This window comes from Hyperoodon ampullatus, assembly GCF_949752795.1.
Source record: "Hyperoodon ampullatus genome assembly, chromosome: 18".
Lineage (NCBI taxonomy): Eukaryota > Metazoa > Chordata > Mammalia > Artiodactyla > Ziphiidae > Hyperoodon > Hyperoodon ampullatus.
Window position 1 is genome coordinate 45140156 of NC_136931.1, and position 22666 is coordinate 45162821.

The following is a 22666-nucleotide window of genomic DNA, read 5'->3' on the forward strand; positions in this document are numbered from 1 at the left end:
TAACTCTATTTTTAGTTTTTTAAGGAGCCTCCATACTGTTCTCCACAGTGGTTGCACCAATTTACATTCCCACCAACAGTGTAAGAGGGTTCCCTTTTCTCCACACCCTTTCCGTTTATTATTCTGATGATGGCTATTCTGAACAGTGTGAGGTGATACCTCATTATGGTTTTGATTTGCATTTCTCTAATAATTAACGACATTGAGCATCTTTTCATGTGCTTTTTGGCCATCTGTATGTCTTCTTTGGAGAAAGCTCTGGTTTCTTTTATGACCTAGTCATACACTATCCCTTCTGCCATATTGTATTCAAAGAAATGAGTCACTAAGTCGAGCCCACACTCTTGGGGCAGGTAATTAAGCTCCAGCTTGTGGAGGGAGGACTATCAAAGAATTGGTGGGCATATTTAAAAACCTTCACAACGGCAATACCATAATTTAGAACATACAGAGAGATCCTCCCTTCCTAAATATGTTGAGTAGCTCTTCGTCCCAAGGGGCTGAGGCTGTAGGGTCTTGTCCACAAGGCAGACATTCAATAAACACTTACCAAACTGAACAAGAAAAAAGTTGGCCAGGGGGAATTCCCTGGCGGTCCAGTGGTTAGGACTCTGTGCTTTCACTGCCGAGGGCTCGGGTCCGATCCCTGGTCGGGAAGCTAAGATCCCACAAGCCACTTGGTGCAGCCAAAAAAAAAAAAAAAAAAAGAATAAAGTTGGCCATGACTAGAACCTTGCTGCCAGTTCTGCTAGGTGCTCCCTATCCTTGTTCATCTGTCCTAGACACACATTAATTACATTTATTAATTAAAAATTAGTTCATGAAAACGAAACAAACAAAAATTCAGTTCCTTACTTGCACCAGCCTATTACAAGTACTCCATGGTCACATGTGGCCAGTGGCTGGCATACTGAACAGTACATAGAACATTTCAGAAAGTCCTGCTGGAATGCTGGGCTAGAGAGAAAACCTTTGGATTGTTGCCCTATTTCAGTGGAAGCTCAGTCATGAAACCTTCATAGTCTCCTGTAAGTTCTCCCCCGATGGTAAATACGTGGTCTCAGGCTTGGATGTGGACCGTGGAATCTGTATAACAGACGCGGAAGACACCACCACCGTGTCCCACATCAAAGGTGAGTTTGCGTGGGCTCCCTGCTCTATTCTGTCTGTGGTAACAGCCACTTGTCACTTGACAGACAGTGACTTCCGATTGCTTTATTTGGTGAACCTGCAATGCTATGAATCACATTATTAAAGAAGGGACATTGACTGATAAATGCACAGGCAGTTAAAACTAAGACAGCTTAAGGATTTTCCATTCAGTCTCGTGCTTGTAATAAATGAAGCGGTTCTCTGCTGCAACCTCACATGGACATTTAAAGCCCAATTCTTTATTGAGTGGAGTCCCAGCCTTCTTAACATTTTGGTCTGTAATTTTTAAATATAAAAATAATTATCACAATGATTTTTAATAGTGCACGTAAAGTATTTATTGTCGTGTTTTACAATGCTGATGATTTGCAATGCAATATTATTATTATTAATTGTCATGTAGAAAGAAACAAATTCAGACAATTAGAAAAAGAATAGAACGGCATCCACTGAAAATCATCATATGTCAATTTCCCATTTGTAATCCTATATAATGATTATGCAAGATGTTATCACTGGGGGAAACTGGGTGATGGGATCTCTCTGTATTATTCCTTACAAATGCATGTGAGTTAACAGTTATCTCCAAAGAAAAAGTTAAAAAATACATAATCATTGTATAAAAAAAATTAGTAAGTGTGTAAAGTAAACAGTGCAAGGCTGCCGTACCTGTTTGGACTCCTCCCTGGAGGTACGTATTATTAACAGTACATTGCTGGGTGGCCTTCCTGTGTGTGTGTGTGTGTGTGTGTGTGTGTGTGTGTTTGCACACACAGTACTACTTCCCACATGCATTTAATGTATTTTTATCAACATGGAACCATGAGAGGTGCACTGCCCCACAGCTTGCATATTTCCTCAATGTATCACCTCACACTCTACCTCTCCTCACGCTCGGAGTTCTAGCTGCACACCACGCCTCTCCATGCCCTGTCCCCATGCCGGACCTTGGCACATGCTGTTCCTTCTGCCTAGAGCGCTCTTCCTTTCCTGCTTCCCTCAATAACTTTTAGGTCCCTTCCTCGACCTCTCGGGGCTGGGCCAGGCTTCCTTCTGCTGGCTGGGAGCCATGGCATATGCTGCAGATTGTTGCCTGCTCAAGGGTGTCTCCCCATCCACCTGGGACCTCTGCAGGGGCAGCGGCAGGAGGCAAGGGGCAGTGCTCCTTGTCCAAAGCCTGATTCACAGCAGGCACTTTGTGTGAGTGCATAGTCCCTTGTGAAAACCAGAGTTGCATCTCTGTAATATTGTCGCTGTCTAGGGGAGCAGGGTGAGCCTCTGCGTCCCTTGGAGCCTGTGGCCCAGAGTATGGAACGCACGGTAACGAGTCACTTTCCTTGTGCGTCAGATCATCACAGGATGTCGGTCACAGCATGCTGCTTTGACCCAGACAGCCAGAAGGTGGCTTCCGTCTCGCTGGACAGGAGCATCAAGATCTGGGATGTGACATCCCAGGCCACGCTGCTCACCATCACCAAGTGAGGAGGCCCTGGGGGTCCGGGCAGCATCCTGCAGCGGGGAGGTGGGTGGGGGTCCCCCTTCACGCCCTCCTGGATTCGGCCTGTGCCCCTTTGGCTCCCCAGCTGGTGTCAATGTGGGGCATCTCCAACTATGGTCCGCCGGTGCTGTGAGGAGGCTGGAGATGGAGAAAGGGAAGGGGACAGACAGGCAGGGGGAAACCGCTAGCTGTGGTCCCTGGGCTGGAACGGCCCTCAGATGCATTCATTTCAGTGTGAGCCAACACTGGTAAACGTTGTGCAGTGTCCCACTCCCACCCCAAAATGTGGATTTCCAGCAACCCATCCCATGTAAAACTGGGAAGATCTGATAATCCAGGGCCTGCAAGGGTCACTTTGTCTGTGGCCACTGGCACCAGGTGGGTGGCCAGCCCTCTCCAGCGGGCCTTGGAGTCAGGATCCCAGAATGTGCATATGCCCTGTCACCCTGCCCGCTCGGCTCAGTTACGAGCCCGGCGGGCCTGGACCAGGCTTTCCCCTGGGGGTTTGGCCTGGGCTTAAGAGAGTGCAGGTTCCCATCCTGCGTGACCTTGGACCTTAGTTTCCTCACCTGCAAGCTGAGCCCAGGTGAGGTCTGCACGAGATAACACACAAAGGTCCTTAGCACAGGCTGCATGGTGGGCGCTCAGCACGGGCTCTGTTACCAGGGGTGACTCCCGTGGACACCGGGGTCGGGAGGGGCCGTGGGACACCTGCCCTGCTCCGTAGACCTACTCCGTGGTGGCAGTGAGGAGGGTGACGCAGCAGAGGCGGCCGCAGCTCCAGCTGTGGGTGTCACAACCCACTCCACTTTGTTTCCCCAAGGAGGGCGGAAAGGGAGCTAAGGAAAATGTCTATTGGTATATTGGATTGACCCACATTTGTGAATTTTCTGGAAATGTAGCTTTTAGCAAGAAAATAAAGAGACAAGGATTCTCAGGGCTACAGGACAGGGCTGGCTTCATGGCATGAACCTCTGAAGTGACACAGGGCTCCACACACAGAAAGGCTCACACTGGATTTAATGCTCTGCCGTTGATATCTTGAAATTCTTCATTTTTGAACAAGGGACCTCGAATTTTTTATTTTAAAAATATGTAATTTACTTTTTGAAAATGTAAAGCATGCAACACAGTACAAACTTTAAAAGGTACAAAAGGATATATAGTGAAAAATCTCTCTCCTACCTGGCTCGTAACCATTGTTTCCCCAGAAGCCATCACTTTCCCCCCTTCTCTCCTGCCTGCTGGCTGCCTTCCTTAACAACTTTATTGAGATATAATTCATACACATCATACAACTCACCCATTTCCAGTGTACAATTCAGTGGTTTGGGGGATATTACATTATTATTTTTTTAAATTGTGGTAAAATATAGAATTTTAACCATTTTAAACTTATTTCACTGACATTACATTTACAGTATTGCGCAACCACCACCACTTTCTATTTCCAAAACCCTTTTATCACCCAAACGGAAACTCGGTACCCATTAATAATATAATAATTCCCCACTCCCCCCAACCCTAGCCCCTAGTAACCTCTATTCTACTTTCTGCCTCTATGAATTTTCTTATACTGGATATTTCATATGAATGGAATCATACATTATTTGTCCTTTTGTGTCTGGCTTATTTCATCTAACATAATTTTTTTAACATCTTTATTGGAGTATAATTGCTTTACGATGGTGTGTTAGTTTCTGCTTTATAACAAAGTGAATCAGCTATACATATACATATATCCCCATATCTCTTCCCTCTTGCATCTCCCTCCCTCCCACCCTCCCTATCCCACCCCTCTAGGTGACCACAAAGCACCGAGCTGATCTCCCTGTGCTATGCGGCTGCTTCCCACTAGCTATCTAATTTACATTTGGTAGTGTATATATGTCCATGCCTCTCTCTCACTTTGTCACAGCTTACCCTTCCCCCTCCCTATGTCCTCAAGTCCATTCTCTAGTAGGTCTGTGTCTTTATTCCCGTCTTGCCCCAGGTTCTTCATGCCCTTTTTTCTTTTTTTTTAGATTCCATATATATGTGTTAGCATACGGTATTTATTTTTCTCTTTCTGACTTACTTCACTCTGGATGACAGACTCTAGGTCCATCCACCTCACTACAAATAACTCAATTTTGTTTCTTTTTATGGCTGAGTAATATTCCATTGTATATATGTGCCACATCTTCTTTATCCATTCATCTGTCAATGGACACTTAGGTTGCTTCCATGTCCTGGCTACTGTAAATAGAGCTGCAATGAACATTGTGGTACATGACTCTTTTTGAATTATGGTTTTCTCAGGGTATATGCCCAGTAGTGGGATTGCTGGGTTGTATGGTAGTTCTATTTGTAGTTTTTTAAGGAACCTCCATACCGTTCTCCATAGTGGCTGTATCAATTTACATTCCCACCAACAGTGCAAGAGGGTGCCCTTTTCTCCACACCCTCTCCAGCATTTATTGTTTGTACATTTTTTGATGATGGCCATTCTGACTGGTGTGAGATGATATCTCATTGTAGTTTTGATTTGCATTTCTCTAATGATTAATGATGTTGAGCATTCTTTCATGTGTTTGTAGGCAATCTGTATATCTTCTTTGGAGACATGTCTATTTAGGTCTTCTGCCTATTTTTGGATTGGGCTGTTTGTTTTTTTGATATTGAGCTGCATGAGCTGCTTATAAATTTTGGAGATTAATTCTTTGTCAGTTGCTTCCTTTGCGACTATTTTCTCCCATTCTGAGGGTTGTCTTTTCACCTTGTTTATGGTTTCCTTTTCTGTGTAAAAGCTTTTAAGTTTCATTAGGTCCCATTTGTTTATTTTTGTTTTTATTTCCATTTCTTTAGGAGGTGGGTCAAAAAGGATCTTCCTCTGAGTTATGTCATAGAGTGTTCTGCCTATGTTTTCCTCGAAGAGTTTTATAACGTCTGGCCTTACATTTAGGTCTTTAATCCATTTTGAGTTTATTTTTGTGTATGGTGTTAGGGAGTGTTCTAATTTCATTCTTTTACATGTAGCTGTCCAGTTTTCCCAGTGCCACTTATTGAAGAGGCTGTCTTTTCTCCATTGTATATTCTTGCCTCCTTCATCAAAGATAAGGTGACCATATGTGTGTGGGTTTATCTCTGGGCTTTCTATCCTGTTCCATTGATCTATATTTCTGTTTTTGTGCCAGTACCATACTGTCTTGATTACTGTAGATTTGTAGTATAGTCTGAAATCAGGGAGCCTGATTCCTCCAGCTCCATTTTTCTTTCTCAAGATTGCTTTGGCTATTCAGGGTCTTTTGTGTTTCCATACAAATTGTGAAATTTTTTGTTCTAGTCCTGTGAAAAATGCCATTGGTAGTTTGATAGGGATTGCATTGAATCTCTAGATTGCTTGGGTAGTATAGTCATTTTCACAATGTTGATTCTTCCAATCCAAGAACATGATATATCTCTCCGTCTATTTGTATCATCTTTAATTTCTTTCATCAGTGTCTTATAATTTTCTGCATACAGGTCTTTTGTCTCCTTAGGTAGGTTTATTCCTAGGTATTTTATTCTTTTTGGTGCAATGGTAAATGGGAGTGTTTTCTTAATTTCACTTTCAGATTTTTCATCATTAGTGTATAGGAATGCCAGAGATTTCTGTGCATTAATTTTGTATCCTGCTACTTTACCAAATTCATTGATTAGCTCTAGTAGTTTTCTGGTAGTGTCTTTAGGATTCTCTATGTATAGTATCATGTCATCTGCAAACAGTGACAGGTTTACTTCTTCTTTTCCAATTTGGATTCCTTTTATTTCTTTTTCTTCTCTGATTGCTGTGGCTAAAACTTCCAAAGCAATGTTGAATAATAGTGGTGAGAGTGGGCAACCTTGTCTTGTTCCTGATCTTAGTGGAAATGCTTTCAGTGTTTCACCATTGAGGACGATGTTGGCTGTGGGTTTGAGCCTACTTTCTGGAGGGTTTTCATCATAAATGGGTGTTGAATTTTGTCGAAAGCTTTTTCTGCATCTATTGAGATGATCATATGGTTTTTATTCTTCAATTTGTTAATGTAGTATATCACATTGATTGATTTGCATATATTGAAGAATCCTTGCATTCCTGGGATAAACCTCACTTGATCATGATGTATGATCCTTTTAATGTGCTGTTGGATTCTGTTTGCTAGTACTTTGTTGAGGTTTTTTGCATCTATGTTCATCAGTGATATTGGCCTGTAGTTTTCTTTCTCTGTGACATCTTTATCTGGTTTTGGTATCAAGGTGATGGTGGCTAACATAATGTTTTTAAGGTTCATATATGTTATAGCATGTATTAGAATTTCATTCCTTTTTATGACTGAACAATATTCCATTGCATGTATATATCACATTTTGTTTCTCTATTGATCTGTTGAGGAACACGGGTTGCTTCTGTCTTTTAGCTGTTGTGAATAATGCCGCAATGAACATTGGTGTACAAATATCTGTTCAATTCCCTGCTTTCAATTCTTTTGGCTATATATCTAGAAGAGGAATTTCTGGATCATGTGGTAATATTATGTAAAGCTTTTTGAGAAACTGGCACCTTGCATTTTAATCTTGCACTGGACCCTGCAAATTATATAGCTGGTATTACTAGAGAAGTTTGAAAATTCATAATCTCAACTGATTTTGAAGCTTGCAAGGAATAAACACAAGTACTCTGTTATATTTTTTTTGCATCAGTTGTCAAACATAATTTAGAAAACTCAAGAGGAGAAGGAAAATCTACTGTATTTACCCATACCTTTACTTACCATGTTCTGTTTTCTGATATTCCAAGTTTCCTTCTTTCACCATTTTCTTTCTGTTTAGAAAAATTTCCTTTAGCTATTCTTTTAGGGTAGGTCTGAAGGCAACAAATTCTCTTTGTTTTCCTTCATCTGAAAATGCCTTGATTCCTCCTTCAATCCTGAAGGATATTTTTTGCCGGATATAGAAATCTGGGCTGACAGTTCTTTTCTTTCATCATTTGAAAACTGTCATATCACTTTTTTCTGACCATCATGGTTTCTGATGAAGAATCCACTGCCGTTCAAATAGTTTTTCCCCTATAAGTAAGGTGTCATTTCTCTTTCGTTGCTTTCAAGATTTTTTTCTTTTTCTCTACTTTTCAAAAGTTTAATTACAATGTGTCTGTGTATAGATTTCTTTGGGTTTATCCTACTTGGGCTTCACTCCGCTTTTTGAATCTGTCCTTTGCCAAATTTGGTAAAATTCTAGACAATTTCTTTGATTATTTTTTCAGCTCTATGTTATTTCTCCTTTTCTTCTGAGATGCTGATTACCCAAATGTTAGGTATTTTGTTATAGTCTCACAGGTTTCTGAGGCTCTGGTTTTTTTCAGTCTATTTTTTGGATTGGTTAATTTATATTGTCTGTCTTCATATTTACTGATTATTTCCTCTATCTTCTCCATTGAGGGTTTTTGTTGTTGTTTTTGTTGTTGTTGTTATTGTATTTTTCAGTTCTAAAATTTCCATTTGGTCATTCTTAATATCTTCTATTTCTTTGCTGAGGCTTTCAATCTTTTTGTTTATTTCAAGCACGATTATAATTGTCCATCAAAGCATTTTTGTGATGGTGGCTTAAAAATCCTTGTCAAATAATTCTAATTATTTGTGTAATCTCAGTATTGGCATCTGTTGACTCTCTTTCCCATTCATGTTGAGATTTTCCTGGCTCTTAGTATGATGAGTGAATTTCAGTTGCATCCTGGGCATTTTGAGTATTGCATTACGAGACTCTAAGTCTTACTTAAATCTTCTGTGTTAGCAGGCTGCCTCATTAGAGCCTGGCAAGGGTGGCAGTCTAGACTCTAGACTTTGCTGACAGCAGTGGGGATGGGATTGCAGTTTTCCCCAAGATTTTTGACTGGAGTAAGGCAGGCATTGTGTAAAGGTTTTCTGTCTTACTAGGCTATCCCTTTGGCTAGGGAGAACAGGCTTTTCTTGGGAGCTTTTTATCCAGTCCTTATTGTTTTGGGGGTTGCAGGCTTTCCCGGTACTCAGTCCAGGATATAAGAAACAAAAAGAAAACTACAGGGACTCAGCATGCCATCCTTGGGTCCCAAGATCCTTAGCTGGTCTACCTTCTCTTCTCCACCTTTTGCAGTCTTCTGTTTGCTTTATAACAGCATTTGCCCAGGGTTGTTAGCTGTACTTTTTTTTAAAAATAAATTTATTTATTTTATTTATTTATTTTTGGCTGCATTGGGTCTTCATTGCTGCACATGGGCTTTCTCTAGTTGCGGAGAGCAGGGGCTACCCTTTGTTGCGGTGCGTGGGCTTCTCGTTGCGGTGGCTTCTCTTGTTGCAGAGCTGGGCTCTAGGCACGCGGACTTCAGTAGTTGTGGCACGTGGTCTCAGTAGTTGTGGCACACGGGCTGAGTTGCTCTGCAGGGTTGCTCTGAGGCATGTGGGATCTTCCCGGACCAGGGCTCGAACCTGTGTGCCCTGCATTGGCAGGGGGATTTTTAACCACTGTGCCACCAGGGAAGCCCCTGTTAGCTGTACTTAACAGGAGGAAAGGGGAGCAGTACATTGACTCCATCTTGTCCAGAACGCTTTCCCCAAACTTTTGTACTAAGTAAAATGGTCTTTTATGATATGTGGAGTTTATCTGAAATGAGAGCCGCATCCTGGAAAAGAGAGGGAGCCTCGGTTTAAACCTCAGTGACAGTCTCTGGATTCAGAGGAGGGCTTGTTATTCACCTCCAGTATATGCTGGGATGGTTCTTGCCCCCACCAGGCACTGGGATTTGGACATTTTAAGCCTGGACACCCCTGGGAAGCCGACATTTCTTCTTTGATCCTACTCAGTTTGTGAGCTTCAAAGAACTAAAAGAGTCTAAAACTCTGACTTGAGCTCTAGAAAACAGTTTTGTTCAACCTTTTCTTCATTTAGATGAATTGATATTATAATCCAGGCTACTCAGAAATGCTCAATTATGTTTATAAGTTTGCTTGAAAACTCTATTTGTAACAGGAGATGACAGTCACAGGGAAAATACTTTGAAGATCATAACAAAACAAAGAAAAGCAAAATTCTGACAATTCTTTTCTCTCAAAAAATAAGACATTTAACAATTGAGAATGAATAACCTCAAACTTTATTAATTAAATGCCCAATATTAAAATATGCTTTAGTGACACTGAAGACAGATAAGGAGAGAGGGAAAGGAAAAAAGAGAGCATTTGGGGTGAGGATAAGTAGGGGGAGTGAGTGAGAGAGGGGTGGGAGAGGAGGATGGGTGGGAGGAGCCATGCGCCCATGTCTAGGAGAGAAACGAGGAGGGAGGGAGAGCAGGAGAGACCCACTTTAAACCTGAAAGGCTGTTAGTCCATTAACTATCACTGACGACTTTTCCAGCTGCTCTTTTTCCTCAAGCCTCAAGTAGCTCTGAATAGGGCAGTGGTTCTCAGCCAGGGGCAATTTTGTCCCCCAGTGGACATTTGGCAATGTCTGGGGACATTTTTGGGTTGTCACAACTGCGTGTGGAGGCTACCAGCATATAGTGAGTAGAACCCAGGGATGTTGCTAAACATCGTACAATGCATAGGACAGCCCCCTACCACAAAGAATTATCCAGCAAAAAAAAGTCAATATTGCCATTATTGGGACATCCTGGAACAGTTTGACATAGTCAGAGTAATTATTTAGTAATTAATTTTTAGTAATAAATATTTAGTAGTTAATATTTAGTAATAAATATTAGACCATTTAGGCAGTGATCAAAGGAATGATGTCCATGGGGTCACAGGGGATCAGCTCCAACGCCCCCTCCACTCACCTCCCCTTTAGTGTGTCCTCGGGTCCTCCAGGAGTGATGTACTCATGTGTGCACCCTTCCGTGTATGTTTCAGAGCACACACCAATGCAATCTCAAACTGCTGTTTTACCTTCAGTGGCCATTTCCTGTGTACAAGCTCTTGGGATAAAACCTTAAAAATATGGAACGTCCATACAGGGGAGTTTCGAAACCGTGGAGCCTGTGTGACTCTGATGCAGGGTCATGAAGGTTCTGTGAGCTCCTGCCACTTTGCCAGAGACGGTGAGTAATTCAATGTTGAAGCATTCCACACCCGTGGGAGGGCTGGGGTAGAGTTCCTCACGTTCCATTCATGTGGACTTTCCTTAGTGTAAAGAGGTGATTTCCAGTGATGCCAGTGGTGAGGGTGGATTTATTTTCCACAAGAACAGAAAAGCCAAGAGGGAGATTCATATGCACAAGTTTGCAAATGTTGGAAACTCAGTTTGATATAGCTTAAGCAACAAGATAAATCTGTTAACTTTTTTTTTTCAAATCTATTTTTTTATTGTTTTTTTTTCTTTTTAATATCTTTATTGGAGTATAATTGCTTTACAATGGTGTGTTAGTTTCTGCTGTATAACAAAGTGAATCAGCTATACATATACATATATCCCCATATCCCCTCCCTCTGTGTCTCCCTCCCACCCTCCCTATCCCACCCCTCTAGGTGGTCACAAAGCACCGAGCTGATCTCCCTGTGCTATGCAGCTGCTTCCCACTAGCTATCTGTTTTACATTTGGTAGTGTATATATGTCCATGCTACTCTCTCACTTCATCCAGGAGCTGGTCTCCTTTCAGGAGGGCTGTGTCCAGACAGACAATGCTCTCAGGAAGCCAACCCTTCCGCTCTATCCTTCAGCTCAGCTTCTCTCTTGTATCGACCTTTCTCCTCAAGGAGGCAAAGATGGCCTCTGGTGGTCCAGACCAACAAAGGTTCTGGCCACTGTCAATCCTAGAGAAAGAGAAAACCTCTTTCTGGTGGTGCCCGCACAAGTCCCAGGGAAGACTCTCATTGGCTCAGCTGGGGACACGTGCCCATCTTGAACCAGCCCCTTTAGCAGGGGATGAAAGGCTCTGATTTGCCATGCCTGCAGGACTTGCCCATCCTTAGAGCTGGAGGTCAGAGCCAGTACCCTCTGAACCAGAGGCACTGAGAATATGTGAGGGGTGTTTCTGCATGGGACATTGGAGATCTGTTTCCAGGTGAAGGGGCCTGGATGTGACCAGGAGCAACACCAGGAAACAGCCAGGGGCAGCTGGCCCCAGTGAGAGCTGTGACTGCTCCCGACCCCCAGGGGTCAAATGTTATGACTATACTCCGCAGTCCTCGTGGGAAGTGGGGCTTGCTCTGTGTGTCAAGGGGAGTACCCAGCCAATATGCACACAGTCAGGGCCTGGCTTGAGAAACGTTTCCCTCTTCAGAAGCAGCCTCTGTGTAAGTCAGACCCCGCTGTGAGGTGCCCCACCAGCTTCTGTCCTTGGCATCATAGGTTTCAGAGTTCCGTATAGTCAGTCAGTCATCACTATTTGCGGATTCTGTGTTTGTGAATTTACCTACTGGGTAAAATTTATTTGTAAGCCTAAAATCAATACTCCTGGCACTTTTGCAGCCACCCATAGATCCGTGCAGAGCGGCAACAAGCTTGCCATGTGCACACGGTCCCAGCTGAGGCTGCACAAGGCGACCCTCCGCTTCTTCTTTCAGTTCTCTTATCATAAGGTGTCCTTGCTGTGATCTATTTAGTCCCACTTTTTTGCATTTTGTGCTCTTTGTTGATGATTTTGCTGTTTAAAGGGGCCCCCCAGCATAGTGCTGAAGTGCTGTCTAGTGTCCTAACTGCAAGAAGCCTGTGATGTGCCTTACAGGGAGAACACATGTTAGATATGCCTCATTCAGACATGAGTTATAATGCTGATGGCCATGAAATCAGTGTTAATAAATAAGCCATTTGTATCAACTAAGGTGTCGTTAAACAGAAACAGACAGAAAACAAGGTTATGTACTGATGGGTTAATGAAAGTGTTGTAACCAGAGGCTCACAGGAACCTAACCCTGCATCTCCCCTAAGACCAATCATCACTCACTGAGTGTTTGTGATGACTTTGTAGAATGCAACTACCATGAATATCGAGCGTCAACTGTAATTGATTGAGGGCTGTTGAGTCACACCCGGAAGGGGTTTGAGTGTCCTCAGAGTGAGCCACGGTGGCACCTCACAGATGCATCCGCAGCCTGCTTGGAAACGGTTGGTTGAGGAAGGTGACCCCCTGAGACTCTTTCATTTTGTGTTCCAGCCTCTCTTCTTGTGTCTGGAGGGTTCGACAAGACTGTGGCTATTTGGGATGTAGGAGAAGGCTACCGGAAGCTCTCCTTGAAGGTACCAATGCCAGCATCAGATAGAAGATCTGAGCTTCATTCTTCATTTCATGCTGGGTGCTGGGTGCTGGGGATACAACAGTGAGACAGACCTAAATGTGCGCAATGGGGCTGACACCTCTGTGGGCAAGGCCAGACAAGAAACCAACAAACAAATCCTCCATAGTGATGAGTGACACAGAGTAGCCACAACAGGGTGATATGATAGAAACAGACTCCAGGGACTAATCCACAGTGGGAGGGCCTCTTGGAGAAGGTGGCATTTGAGCTGAGAACTGGATGGCAAAGAAAGACTGGATGAGTGAGGATCTTGGGGAAGTGCGTTCCAGGAAGCGGGAGCAGCAAATGCAAAAACTCCGAGGAGGGGCAGTGTCTGTGAACAGCAGAAATTACTGTGCAGAAGGCTGAGTGCCATCGTGAGGCATGCGTAGAAAGCTGTGGGGCTTCAGAAGGGTGGGTGTCAATGGTGGGTGAGTACTTTTGGCTGCAGGTAAGAGGATACTCAACTTAAAGTGGCTGTATGGTAAGGAGATGGATGGTGCAACACAACGAGAACCCAAAGGTTAGGCAGCCCCAGGATTGGCTACTTCAGTGCCTCTGTTCCAGGTGCCCCCACCCCAAGACTTCTGCATTCCCCTTGTGATTTCATGGCCGCCTTTGTCTGTGAATGCTTGCATTGATGACTCTTGGTTTCTCTATTTCCTGTGACCCAAATGTGGACTGTGTCCCCTTGACCACCATAACATTCAGAATCCCAAAGCTGTTCTATCTGACCCTCTTCTCTGTGGGTTTGGAGAGGCAAGGGGAGTTTACATCATAGCACGTGAATGGCTTAAAACTGAATGTTTGGGCTTCCCTGGTGGCGCAGTGGTTGAGAGTCCGCCTGCCGATGCAGGGGACACGGGTTTGTGCCCCGGTCCAGGAAGATCCCACATGCCGCGGAGCGGCTAGGCCCGTGAGCTGTGGCCGCTGAGCCTGCGCGTCCGGAGCCTGTGCTCTGCAACAAGAGAGGCCACAACAGTGAGAGGCCCGCATACCGCAAAAAAAAAAAAAAAGAAAGTAAGCAACGTTGGATTCTTGACTTCGTTTTTTTGGTTTTTGTTGTTCTTTCAAAGGTTTTTTTTTTCTAGGTCCTCTTAAAATTCTACTTTTCTTCAGGGCCATAATGACTGGGTGATGGATGTTGCCATTAGCAACAACAAGAAATGGATCCTGTCTGCTTCAAAGGTAAAAGTGGCCAACCTTTGAGTGACTTAAAATCTCTATCACATTTGTGAGAATTGGTGTTAGCAGAAGTGCATTGTCAAGTAAAATTCCTCAGTCTGAAGGACCGAGCAGCTCAGTCTGAAGGCTACACCTGGCTAGGCTGACCCCATCCAGGAAGCGGGAATGTGGGAAGTGGGTCCTTTGCTCATATGGGAAGTTGCCAGGTATTTCTTTGCACAGTTGTCATTTGAACTTCATTGGAGCAAGGGCCTGTCCAGACTGGTAAGTGATGGAGCCAACAGGGGGCCTTGGAGGGATAGGGGTCAGCTCGTGGGCAAGCAGACAACCCCGAGGTTCCAGGTGGGTCTTCCCTCGCTACTCACTGCATCCTGGGATTCCCGTGCCAATGGCGCATAACAGACAGCCCAGGATATCCTGAGGGCTGTCCTTCATGTGTGAGCACCAGAGAAGTGGGGTCCCACCTTGTCCCCCAACCTTTGTTAGAGCCATCTCATTCTCTAGGCTGGGGGTTTCTAGGTGTATAAAAATGTGGGCAAGACTCTGCCTGCCATGATCACCTTCTTAGAGAGCCAATGCAGGATACCGTCACACCTGACCAAAAAAACCCCATAATATTATAATACATAATAAAAATTATATGCCAATGTGTTGTTACTTTAGCATAAAAAATATGAAAAATATTGTCAATTATATCTCAGTAAAGCTGGAAAAAAGTAAAAATACAAGACAAAGTATCAAAAATGAGTGTTTATTTGAAATTATGTCTTATTTACTTTTCTGTTACATAAATGCTATTATTTAAACAAAACAACAACAGAACTAGTCAATAACAGTGATTAGTAGTAACTGATAGTAGGATAATTAAGCAAATATGGTTAAGAACAATATATTTTATAATGTTTCTTTCTGTGTTTTGATATAGCAATTTACTTTGACTTTATAAAAAACTTTGTTGGTTATTTAAATTTTATAGGCTATATTATTATATATGTATTAATATTATGTATCTTAATATTTATGTATTAAGATACATAAATGTAAGACTTAAAAAATTGAATATAAATACAATAAGATTGGTTAAACAGACACTTTATGTATTTATTTTTACAGCTTCATGAGATATAATCGACATGTAACATTGTGTAAGTTTAAGCTGTACAAGGTGTTTATTTGATACACTTATATATTGCAAAATACTTACCACCATAGCCTTAGCCAACACCTCTACCGTATCATATAATTAGCATTTCTTTTTTGTGGTGAGAACATTTAAGATCTACTCTCTTAGCAAATTTCAAGTGTATTATACAGGATTAATAACTATAATCACCATGCTGTACATTAGATCCCCAGAACTTCTTAATCTTATAATTGGAATTTGTACCCTTTGACCCAATATCTCCCCATTTCTCTCAGCCCCTAGCCTCTGGTAACCACCACTCTATTCTCTGTTTTTATGAGCTTGTTTTTTTTTAGATTCCACATGTAAGTGAGATCATACAGTATTTGTCTTTTCCTGTCTGACTTATTTCACTTAGCATAATACTCTCAAGGTTCATTCTTGTTGTCACAAATGGCAGGATTTCCTTCTGTCTCATGGCTAAATAACATCCCATTGCATATATATACCACATCTGCTTTATCCATTCATCCACTTATGGATATTTAGGTTGTTTCCATACCTTGGTTATTGTGAGTAATGCTGCAGTGAACATGAGGGTGCAGATATCTCTTTGAGATCCTGCTTTTATTTCTTCTGGATATACACCCAGGACTGGGATTCCAGGATCATATGATAGCTCTGTTTCCAATTTTTTGAGGCACCTCCAATATTGTTTTCCACAGTGGCTGTACCAACTTACATTCTTACCTACAGTTCACAACGGTTCCCTTCTCTCCACATTCTCGTCAACACTTATCTCTTGTCTTTTTGATGATAGCCATTCTAACAGTGAGGTGATATTTTACTGTGGGTTTGATTTGCATTTTCTTAATGATTAGTGATGTTGAGCACATTTTCATGTACCTGTTGGTCATTTGTATGTCTTTTTTGGAAAAATGTTTATTCACTTCCTCTGTCTTTTGTTGTTGTCAATATTGAATTCTATGAGTTCTTTATATATTTTGGATATCTGACCCTTATCAGATATATGATTTACAAATATTTTCTCTTTATGGTTTCAGGTCTTATGTTTAAATCTTTAATCCATATGAGTTAACTTTTTGTGAGTTGTATAAAATGGGGGTCCAATTTCATTCTTCACGCTGCAACTAAGAAGTTCGCATGCCTCCCGCATGCCGCAATGAAGATCCCGTGTGCCGGCACAGCCAAATGAAAGAAAAAAACATTAGTTCACTGTATATGTGAGGGTTTATTTCTGGGCTCTCTATTTTTATGCTAGTACCATATTGTTTTGACTACTATAACTTTGTAGTATAGTTTGAAATCAGGAAGTGTGATGCCTCCAGGCTTTGTTCTTCTTTCTCATGATTGCTTTGGCTATTTGGGGTGTTTTGTAAGTTCACACAAATTTTGGGATTGTTTTTTAATTTCTGTGAAAAATGCCATTGAGATTTTGATAGGGATTATCCATAGATGGCTTTGGGTAGTATGGATATGTTAACAATATTAATTCTTCTGATCTATAAACATAGAAAGATATCCTATATTCATGGCCAAGAAGACTTAACGTTGTTAAGATGTCATCACTACTGAAAATGATCTACAGATTCAACACAATCCCTATCAAAATACCAATAAAATACCAATAGCCTTTTTCACAGAAATGGAAAAGTTGATCCTCAAGTTCATATGGAATTGCAAGGGGCCTGAATAGCCAAAACAATCTTGAAGAAGAAGAATAAAGTTAGAGAACTCACACTTCCCAATGAAACACTACAAATTTATAATAATGAAAACTGGACAATATAGATCAGTGCAGTAGAATAGAAAGCCTGGAAATAAACCCTCACATATGTGATCAATTGAGTTTCAACAAGTGTACCACGATCATTCAATGGGGAAAGGACAGTCTTTTAAATAATTGGTGCTGGGAAAACTGGATATCCACATGCAAAAGAGTGAAATTGGACCCTTACCTTATACTATATACAAACATTAATTCAAAGTGGATCAAAGACCCAAACTTAAGAGCTAAAACTATAAAACTCTTAGAAGAAAACATTGGGGAAAATCTTCATGACTTTGTCATAGATATGACCACAAAAGCACAGGCAACAACAACAACAGCAGGATAAATTGGGCTTCATCAAAATTAAGAACTTTTGCACATCAAAGGATACTACCAAGAAAGTGAAAAGGCAACCTACTGAATGGGAGAAAATATCTGCTAATCAATTATCTTATAAGGGGGTAATAATAAAATACATAAAGAACTCCTAACACTCAACAACAAAAAAACCCAATCTGATTCAAAAGTGGGCAAAGGACTTAAATAGATATTTCTTCAAAGAAGATATACAAGTAGCCAATAAACACATGGAAATATGCTCAATATCATTAGTCCTTAGGGAAATGCAATTCAAAACCACAGTGAGATACCACTTCACACCTACTAGGAAGGCTATAATAAAAAAAAAAAAAAGGAAAGTAACAAGTGTTGACAAGGATATGGAGAAACTGGAACACTTGTACATTGCTGATGGGAATGTAAAATGGTATAACTGCTGTGGAAAACAGTTTGGCAGTTTCTCAAAAGGTTAAACATAGAACTACTGTATGACCCAGAGATTCCACTTTTGGGTACATACCCAAAATAATTGAAAGCAGGAACTCTAGGAGATGCTTGTGCACTCATGTTCATGGCAGCATTATTTACAATAACTAAAAGGCAGGAGTAATCCAAGTGTCTGCTGACAGATAAATGGATAAACAAAAGTGGTATATCCATACAATGGAATATTGTTTGACCATAAAAAAGGAGGGCATTCTGACACATGCTACAGCATGGTTGAACCTTGAGGAAATTATGCTGAGTGAAATAAGCCAGTCACAAAAGGACAAGTACTGTGTTATTCAACTTATATGAGGTACCTAGAATAGTCAAATTCATAGAGACCAAAAGCACAATGGTGGTTACCAAGAGCTGGGAGAAGGGGAGATGAGGAGTTATTGTTTAAAGCGTATGTAGTTTTTTTGGGGGAATGATAAAAAGTTTCAGTTATAGGTAATGGTGATGATGACACAACATTGTGAGTGTATTTAATGTCATTGAATTATACTTACAAATGGTTAAAATGATAAATATTGTTAAGCATATTCTACCACATTAAAAAATCCAATAACGACATGTTTCTTTCTGTCCCATAATACAGTAGGAGATTTTTACTTTTATGTTTCCCAATAATATTTCTCTGAACTACCTTCAGCCTTTAGGACATCCTTCTTTTCTTTTATGTAGTAGTAAGACTAAATGCTGTCAAATGTAAAATTCACAATGACTTGCAGCTCTGCTCTTAGCAGCCCACATTTCATTGATTCCTGGTGTCAGCCCAATGTTATGACATCAAAGTAAATACCCTCTCAACAAAAGCTGTTGAGCATGGAATACTTAGGATTTTACTTATAGCAACAACAAACTTTTAGATTTGTAGGAATTATTTTCCAGCTCTCCAAAAATATCCAAATATACGAAGTCTGAAAGCTTGTTTTAGTAGAACAGGTATTTGTCAATCAGGTTCTTTGCCATGATAAATTCATCATATAGGCTCTCCATTGTGTAAAATGTCCATTATTTTAAACACTCTCAAGTATTACATTTGCTGTCATCATAAGTCAAATCTCTCTTTCTCAGGGAAATGGTTTTAAAGCACTGAGGTAACTTAAATTTCTGATAATGAAGTTGGATTTCAAATAAGTTACAGTTTTAGTTAAGAAATGGAGAATGTCCTGTTTAACTTGGCTGTCCTTCTCTGGTAATTTTTTAAAAAGTACTGAAGCTGTCTTATTTCCAAAAAATGAATGTTTTTTTTTTTTTTTTTCATTTTTTGGTTATGCATGCAGCTTGCGGGATCTTAGTTCCCCAACCAGGGATTGAACCCAGGCCATGGCAGTGAAAGCACCGAGTCCTAACCACTGGACTGCCAGGGAACTCCCAAATCATTTTTTCACTGTATGAGTTTTTGTAACAACGTACAATTCAGTTGAGGTCACTTCATCCTTTTTTTATGCTTGTTGTGGCCTCTTTAAAGATTATGAAACAGTTTTGGGAAACAGTATATAACTGTCAGTGTTATTGTAATCCCTTTCTCCATTCTCATTTTTAATGTATTTCAAAATTACAGGACATTGTTCTTGTCCCACACTTAAAAAATATGATTTTATGGCAGGCCAAGATTTTAACATCTTCTCTAAGGCCAGCAATGCTAATAGCCATCTTGTAGACATATATTTAGGGAAGATATCTTCTTCCATTTCTATAAAGTCATCATTTTTATTAAGTGCTTCTGCACATTTTGAGGAAGGTGAAAACTGACTAAAAACTTTTATTGGGAAAGACCCAACACCACAGGTAAGCAAATCACACTCCTTTTTAGGATGTGCAGGCCATTTAGCAGGTAAGATATTTTCGTTTACTTTGGTAAGAAGTTAATGGACTAAATGGAATTTGCCAAAATTCACATTTGCACTGTCTGCCGAATATGTAGATAGATTAGCAGCGTCTAGTCTGTATTTGGATAAGATGTCAACATGCTTTTGTTTTATGTTGTCTGCAGTTTCATTAAAAACTTCACAGAAATCAAGAAGATGATTTGAAACTCCACCTTTTGAATCAAAGTATCTAAGAGCTAGGGGGAACTTTGTTGTTGTTGTTGTCCATCATGATTGGACAACTCACTTGACAGACTGTAGAAAGTATGATTGTTGATAAAATCTGACAGCTCTGCACTGTAAGGGCCAACGTATATGTCACCAGACTTTCTCCTGTTGTTCTTCCACAGGATATTTAGTTGCAACTGCCAAATCAGGAAATGTAACATTACTTACTGTGTTCGTTTTTTAATATTATTATTACTGCTATAGTAAATCACCAGAGACTTCACTGCTTAACATACATTTAACATCTTACAGTTCTGTAAGATAGAAGTATCACAAGTTCTCATTGGGATAAATTCAATGTGTCAGTAGGACTTCCCTTCTGGAGGCTCTAGGGAATAATCCACTTCCTTGCCTTTCCAGCTTCTAGAAGCCACCCATATTCCCTGGCTTGTGGTCCCTTCTTCCATCTTCAGAGCCAGCAACACTGTATCTCTCTCTGCCTTTCTTCCATTGTTACTGATTCCTCTGACTAAAACTTCCACCTTTCAGGACCTTTGTGGTTATGGATAATACAGAATCATCTCCCTCTTTTAAGATCATCTGATTAGCACCCTTAATTCCATCTACAACCTTAATTCCCCATTGTCATATAATCTAACATATTCCCAGGTTCTGGGGATTAGGATGTAGATGTCTTTGTTGGGGGGGGGGAACATTATTTTGCTGACCACATTCAGTTTCATAAGACTAATCAAAGGAATGCTGAGATAATGGATTTGAGTGGTATTCCCAAATTAATTCAGTGACCACTATTTTCTAAGGAGCATAGATGTCTTTTTTAAAAATTGATTTTATTTTTTTAGAGCAGTTTTAGGTTTACATAAAAATTGAACAGATCATACAGAGGGTTATATATAACCTCACCCTCCAGTTGCCACTTGCATTAAGTGTTGTGTATTTATCACAACTGATGAACTAATATTGATATATAATTATTAATTAAAGTCCATGGTTTAAGTTTCACTCTTTATGTTGTGTGGGTTTTGCCAAATGCATGTCACGTATCCACCATCACAGTATCATACAGAACAATTTCACTGTCCTAAAAACTCCTTGTGCTGCGCTTGTGCTGCATCCCTCCCCTTCTTCCCCAGAGCCCCTGGCGACCACTGACCTTTTTACTGTCTCCATATTTTTGCCTTTCCCATAACTTTATATAGTTGGAATCATACAGTATGTAGCCTTTTCAGACTGGCTTCTTTCACTTAGAAATTTGTATTTAAGGCTCCTCAATGTCCTTTTTGTGGCTTAACAGCTCATTTCTTTTTTTTTTTTTAAATCACTGAATAATATTCTATCACAATAATGTACGACAGTTTGTTTATTCTCTTATTCAGGGACATCTTGGTTGCTTCCAGTTTGGGGGACGTGGGACTTGCTAAGGCTGGGATGGTGCTAGAGAAACTGGGACAGTTGGTCGCCCTAACTGTCCCTCTGCAGGTCGAAGTTGTCCACGTGTAACCTGGATGCCATGCCCCTCCCTGGGTCATCCAAGCCTAACGAGCCCATTTTGTGACTGCTGGTTTGTTGTTTAATTTGTTTTAGGATAAGACCATGAGACTATGGAATATTGAAGAAATTGACCAAATTCCTTTGGTAATCAAGTATAAAAAGGCCCGGGGCTTAAAGCTGAAACAGGTTGGTATTGGGTAAAATGAAGCCAAAAGAAGGCTTTCATTAGTTCTCTCTACAAATTTATTCTTTGAACAAACTGGGCAACTGGGGATAAAACTATGAACAAACAGATTGACATTTTTGCCCTGAGGGAGCTTACATTTCTAAAAGGGGAGACAAACAATGAATAAAGAAATTAGAAAAATACATAGTAAGTAATTTGGAGGAAAATAACATAGGAAAGGGAAACGGGAGTGCTGGCAGTTGCAGCATTCTAAAGGGTGGTCAGGATAGGTCTCATTGAGAAGGTGACATTTGTTCAAAGACTTGAAGGTAGTGAGGGGGTGAGCTGTGCAGCTCTTTTAGGGTAAGAACATCCCAGCAAAGGGAACAGCCCATGTGGAGACCCTGAGGCAGGAGTGAGCCTGGTGCTGAGGACTGGAGTGAGCAGGGTGGGTGGGAGGAGATGAGGCTGGAGGGAGTCCTGGAGGGAGGCTGGCACACAGCTGGACCCCGTGTGGGCCTCCTACGCTCCTGCAGCAGAACCCCGGCCAGGTCCCCAGTGCCCCGTTTCCCATGGATGGGGCTCAGGTCCCAATTCTCCAGTGGGTGATCATGGTGGGTACATCTTCTGCTTCACCAGGTATAGCCAGGGCTGGCCCTGGGCAGTGGAGGCCAGTCCCTGCTGGGGCCTCGCAGTGCAGGCACCTGGCTGCCACCTCAAGAGGCTGAGGAGTCCCTGCTGGGCCCTTGTGAATCCTGGAGCTCCCTAAGCCTGTCTCCACTCAGAAGGCCTGGCTGGGAGCCACTGCTTCTGGAGATGGCTAATTGGAGAATGGCACCAGGGGGCAGGGAGGTAACGGGTGGGACCCAGGTGGAACCCCGTCTTTGTGGCCAGCTGGTCCTCATGGCCTTTGTGGCCATGTCGGCCCTTAGGCCCTGGAAGCTGACTGGGTACAGAGCAGTGCTTGTGTCCTCCACCTGCCACCTGGGGAGGGACCAAGGAGTTGCTTCCTCTGAGCCCTGCTGTTCTGGACTTGGGTCGTGGGAAATGATGCTGTAGAATAAGTCAGGTAAGGGATTCAATTTCTTTCTTGCAAAAGAAAGAAAAGAAAGAAACCTACCTGAAG

At 41.5% G+C, this 22666-nt stretch overlaps 1 protein-coding gene across 1 annotated transcript in view; it reads left to right on the forward strand.

Annotated features, from left to right (window-relative positions):
* Nucleotides 1-22666, forward strand: part of WDR88 (WD repeat domain 88) — a gene marked incomplete at both ends in the record, with an annotated part of 41045 nt that overhangs the window by 14748 nt on the left and 3631 nt on the right. The window contains 6 exons of the mRNA XM_079724065.1: nucleotides 995-1133; nucleotides 2501-2630; nucleotides 10531-10718; nucleotides 12775-12857; nucleotides 14015-14083; nucleotides 21468-21560. Coding sequence (XP_079580191.1) covers nucleotides 995-1133; nucleotides 2501-2630; nucleotides 10531-10718; nucleotides 12775-12857; nucleotides 14015-14083; nucleotides 21468-21560 — 702 coding nt within the window. The remainder of the gene's footprint in view (nucleotides 1-994; nucleotides 1134-2500; nucleotides 2631-10530; nucleotides 10719-12774; nucleotides 12858-14014; nucleotides 14084-21467; nucleotides 21561-22666) is intronic.